Source organism: Candida oxycetoniae (assembly GCF_023343755.2).
Source record: "Candida oxycetoniae strain CBS 10844 chromosome Unknown scaffold58, whole genome shotgun sequence".
Lineage (NCBI taxonomy): Eukaryota > Fungi > Ascomycota > Pichiomycetes > Serinales > Debaryomycetaceae > Lodderomyces > Lodderomyces oxycetoniae.
The window spans coordinates 65,329-69,470 of NW_026055436.1; the positions used below are offsets into that span (position 1 = coordinate 65,329).

At 37.9% G+C, this 4,142-nt stretch overlaps 3 protein-coding genes across 3 annotated transcripts; 2 read left to right on the forward strand and 1 right to left on the reverse strand. All coding sequences in view use genetic code 12, as the record gives it.

Annotated features, from left to right (window-relative positions):
• Nucleotides 1-321: 321 nt before the first annotated feature.
• Nucleotides 322-645, forward strand: KGF56_002661 (uncharacterized protein; the record flags this gene model as incomplete). Its single annotated transcript, XM_049323914.1, has 1 exon — nt 322-645. One exon carries the CDS (start codon nt 322-324, stop codon nt 643-645), a length of 324 nt encoding a protein of 107 aa, XP_049180307.1.
• An 890-nt stretch (nt 646-1,535) lies between these two features.
• Nucleotides 1,536-3,482, forward strand: KGF56_002662 (uncharacterized protein; the record flags this gene model as incomplete). Its single annotated transcript, XM_049323915.1, has 1 exon — nt 1,536-3,482. The coding sequence occupies one exon, from the start codon at nt 1,536-1,538 to the stop codon at nt 3,480-3,482; it is 1,947 nt and encodes a 648-aa protein (XP_049180308.1).
• A 130-nt stretch (nt 3,483-3,612) lies between these two features.
• On the reverse strand, nt 3,613-4,142 carry KGF56_002663 (SSA3; the record flags this gene model as incomplete). The annotated part of the gene is made up of 1 exon (XM_049323916.1): nt 3,613-4,142. A coding segment is annotated over one exon (530 nt), but the record flags the coding sequence as incomplete, so codon positions are not given.

Here is a 4,142-nt window from a genome sequence, read left to right on the forward strand (position 1 = left end):
AGTACTATTCCACTATCTCGCTTCGCTCGATAGTGTCAGTCAGTGCTATTCCACTATCTCGCTTCGCTCGATAGTGTCGTGTTGGTCGTGTCGGGTCGTGCTTGGCTCATTAAGTCAAATGAGTTTTTCTAGCGCATTCCATGATGGTGAGAAAAAAAAAGTATACATAAGGAATCAAAAGCTTGTATAGTATAGTTTTAATTCACCATTTCGCTAACCAGTAACTACAAGAAAAAAAAAAAGAACACAGCAAAATGGTATGTGCAAAACAAGGAACCTTGTAGGTAATGAGTTGTGTGAATTGGGATTGACTAACAATTTATGCAAAAGTCATCTTTGTTGAAATCTGCTCAAGCTTTGAGACCTTTGTTTGACAGGGTCTTGGTTCAAAGATTAAAGCCAGCTACTAAAACTGCAAGTGGTCTTTACATTCCAGAGAAGAACCAAGAGAAATTGAACCAGGCTACAGTTATTTCTACGGGACCTGGTATAACCAATGCAACTACAGGACAAGTCATCCCAGTTTCTGTAGCTCCAGGTGATAAAGTCTTGTTACCTTCCTTTGGTGGAAATCCAATTAAAGTTGGAGATGAAGAGTTTTTGTTGTTCTCTGATAAAGAGATTTTGGCAAAAATTGAAGAGTAAATCTGATGACTAGACGAGCAAAGCGAGTCTAGTCGAAAGAGAGACAAGAGTAGAGATAACTACTCACTACTCTGATTTTTGCTCCAGCGCCATCTCATCTTGTATATAGATACGCAAATCGAACAATTGATAAAACAAGTTGAAAGTGTAAGCCTCTGCTCTCCGCTAAATCTGCTCTCCGCTAAATCTGCTCTCCGCTAAATCTGCTCTCCGCTAAATCTACTCTCTGCCACATCTGCTACATCTGCCTCCTCTCCTCTCTGCTCTCTACTACAAAACATACTCTATGGGTCGTGTACTTGTCACCTCATCTCATCTCATCTCATCGCTCACTATATAAGTGAAAAAAACAATCCAAATTAATTGCATACAACTTCTACTTCTTTTTCTTTTCTTCTTTCTTTCTTTCTTTAACGCAAAATTTCACAGCCATCCACAACGTAAAAGCATTCTTTTGAGGTTGAATCCATAGTTTTGGCATTCTCGACCCATGACCATTTCGAATATTGTTGTAGAACTCTTTGATAAAAAAATTGGAATTTTTTTCTTTTTTTTTTTTCGAAGCTTTTTCTTTAGCGATGGACTGGAAAGTAAAAGTTAACAATTGATCTTGGGTGCAGCACTTCATCTGTTGGATGAACTTTTGTTTCATTTCTAAGGATTTTGCCTTCGTGCGTCCGTATGGGAGGTGGTGCAATGATCAATGGTACATGTTTTCTATTTTGTAGTGAAGATGTGGTGGTAGTCTAATTTTGGTGATAGTCTATTTTTAGTGATGCTCTATTTTTATTCACTTCTTCAAATTGATTCTGTATTTACCAAGTTTGATTATAGATTTAGTAAGAAAAAAACTTTGCACTTTATGTCTTATCTTGAAAATACCAAAGATTATGGTAAAGTGTCTAGTATTACTACTTTATGTTTTGGGTTTCCCGTTAGCTCTACTGGCATTTCCGGATACTGGAAATGATATTGCAATAAATGCATTTGAAGGTAGTGAGAACTCGAGCTTGCAAAGTAAGTGCTCTGAGGTAACCAACCAACCTTTTCTTGAACAATGCCAATTTGTGAAAGAACACTGCAAGGAACAGGAAAGCATTATCAATTACTATCGTCTATATTATTGTCACTTCAAATTCCTTAACGGTTTTGGTTTTGGTTTGGTTCCAATAGGGATCTCCCTAATCATTTTGTTTTTCTCATTGGGTATCACGGCACTGGATTACCTATGTCCCAACTTGCATACAGTTTCAAAAGTATATTTGAAAATCCCCGATAATCTAGCTGGGTTGACACTACTAGCATTTGGTAATAGTTCGCCGGATATCTTTAGTACTTACCAAGCCATCAAAATTGATCTGATAAACTTGGCAGTCTCCGAATTGATCGGTGCCTCGTTGTTTGTGAGTAGTTTTGTTGTTGGTTGTATAGGTGTTATGAAACCATTTGAAATACCACGGGCACTTTTTGGTACAGATGTGATTATGTACCTAATGGTTTATTTACTAATCACGATAAGTTTGGTCTCGCAACAATTGAAGTGGCCAGTATGTGTTGCATTGATCACTATATATATTATTTATGTCACAATTGCTATTTATTCACATCGAATGCAAAAGTCCAGAGTCCAAGCTGTTTTGCGTGATCAACGATTAAGGGGAAACTATGCAGAGGCTGGAATTAGAGGTGGAGCTGGAGATGGAAGTGGTATTGGAAGTGGTATTTTGAACCAGCAGATTGATGACATCTATCTTGATAGAATGGCACGATTACCTACGATAGACGATATTGATTTAGGAAGAGAAAACTTGTTTTCAGACGATATGGACAATAATGATGTTAATAATATTGGAAACTACGGATTGAAGAAATTGATGAAAGACTTATCTACATATTCAAATCTAACAGGAACAATTCAATTGAGCGATGAAAGACCATTGTCGACAGATTTATCAGGAAACATCCACGATGATCACGATGATCACGATGATTGGAGTAAATTGGTGAGCATTATCTGCCCAGAGTTGTACAATAATTTTAACGAAAAGGTCCTTTTAGAACGAGTCTTAATCATAGTGCAACTTCCAATTCGAATTCTACTAAAATTATCCATTCCAGTGAGAAGTTTTTCGAAATCCTCCTCCGATACAGAGACAGAGCCAGTTGACGAATTGTTTGACTATTCAAGTGACAGGCGTCTACTAATAGTCCAGACATTTATTGGCTCTACAATTCTAGTTTCATCCTACACGAAATTACCGTTTCTCATACTGCCAATAATTTCTGCATTTATTTCTTACGCGTGCTACTACTTATACCCCCCTACTATTGAATCAAGCTCATCATTTGCGAAACGCATCGAGTGGATAAATTATTTCGCATCATTTCTAGGATTTTTCGTACCAATTACATGGATTTCAATTATAGCTTCGGAGATAATCAATATTCTACAAGTGCTATCAACAGTGTATAATCTCAGCGATGATATATTAGGAATTACATTATTTGCCGTAGGGAATTCAGTTGGAGACTTTGCAACAAACTACGCAGTTGCTCGTATGGGTTTTCCAATTATGGCATTTTCAGCGTGTTTTGGTGGACCATTGCTTGCGTTATGTTCATTGGGGTTGAATGGACTAATTATTGGCGGTGATCATCTTTATTTGAAAATAACCAAACCTCTTTCCATTGGTTTTCTTACATTGTTTTGGAACATGCTGGTATTGTGTATTGGCGTTTCGCGAAATGGGTGGGTGCTTGATAGGAAAATCGGATCCATTTTAATAGGCAACTGGGTTGCTGGTTGCCTACTCTGTATAGCTAGTGAATACATATAGAGAAAGATAGTTAGTTAGTTAGAGAGAGAGAGAGAAAGAAAGAAAGAACCACGTTTCGAACTTCTTAAACAAAAACCAAAAAAAAGAAACAGAACTTACATTAATATTATTGCACAATAAAGCCATGAATCTAATCAACTTCTTCCACAGTTGGGCCACTAGATGAAGCACCGCCTGGGGCTGATCCACCGCCTGGGGCTCCACCAGGGAAACCTCCAGCACCGGGCATACCACCAGCACCAGCACCAGCACCACCACTTGCAGCATAAGCACCACTGATGATTGGGTTTGCAACAGACTCCAATTCTTTTTGTTTGTCTGTGTATTCTTCAGTTGATGCAGAGTGCGAGCTATCCAACCAAGAAGTGGTTTCGTCAATTGCTTTCGATAGTTTCTCCTTATCTTCTGCAGAAATCTTATCTTTCAACTCACCATCGTTGATAGTATTCTTTAATGAATAAGCATAAGATTCCAATCCATTCTTGGCCTGAACTCTAGCAGCTTCCTTCTCGTCATCTTCTTTATATTTCTCAGCTTCGTTAACCATCCTTTCGATTTCGTCTTTGGATAATCTTCCTTTATCGTTGGTAATTGTAATCTTTTGAGTCTTACCAGTACCTTTTTCCAAAGCGGAAACATTCAAGATACCATTAGCATCAA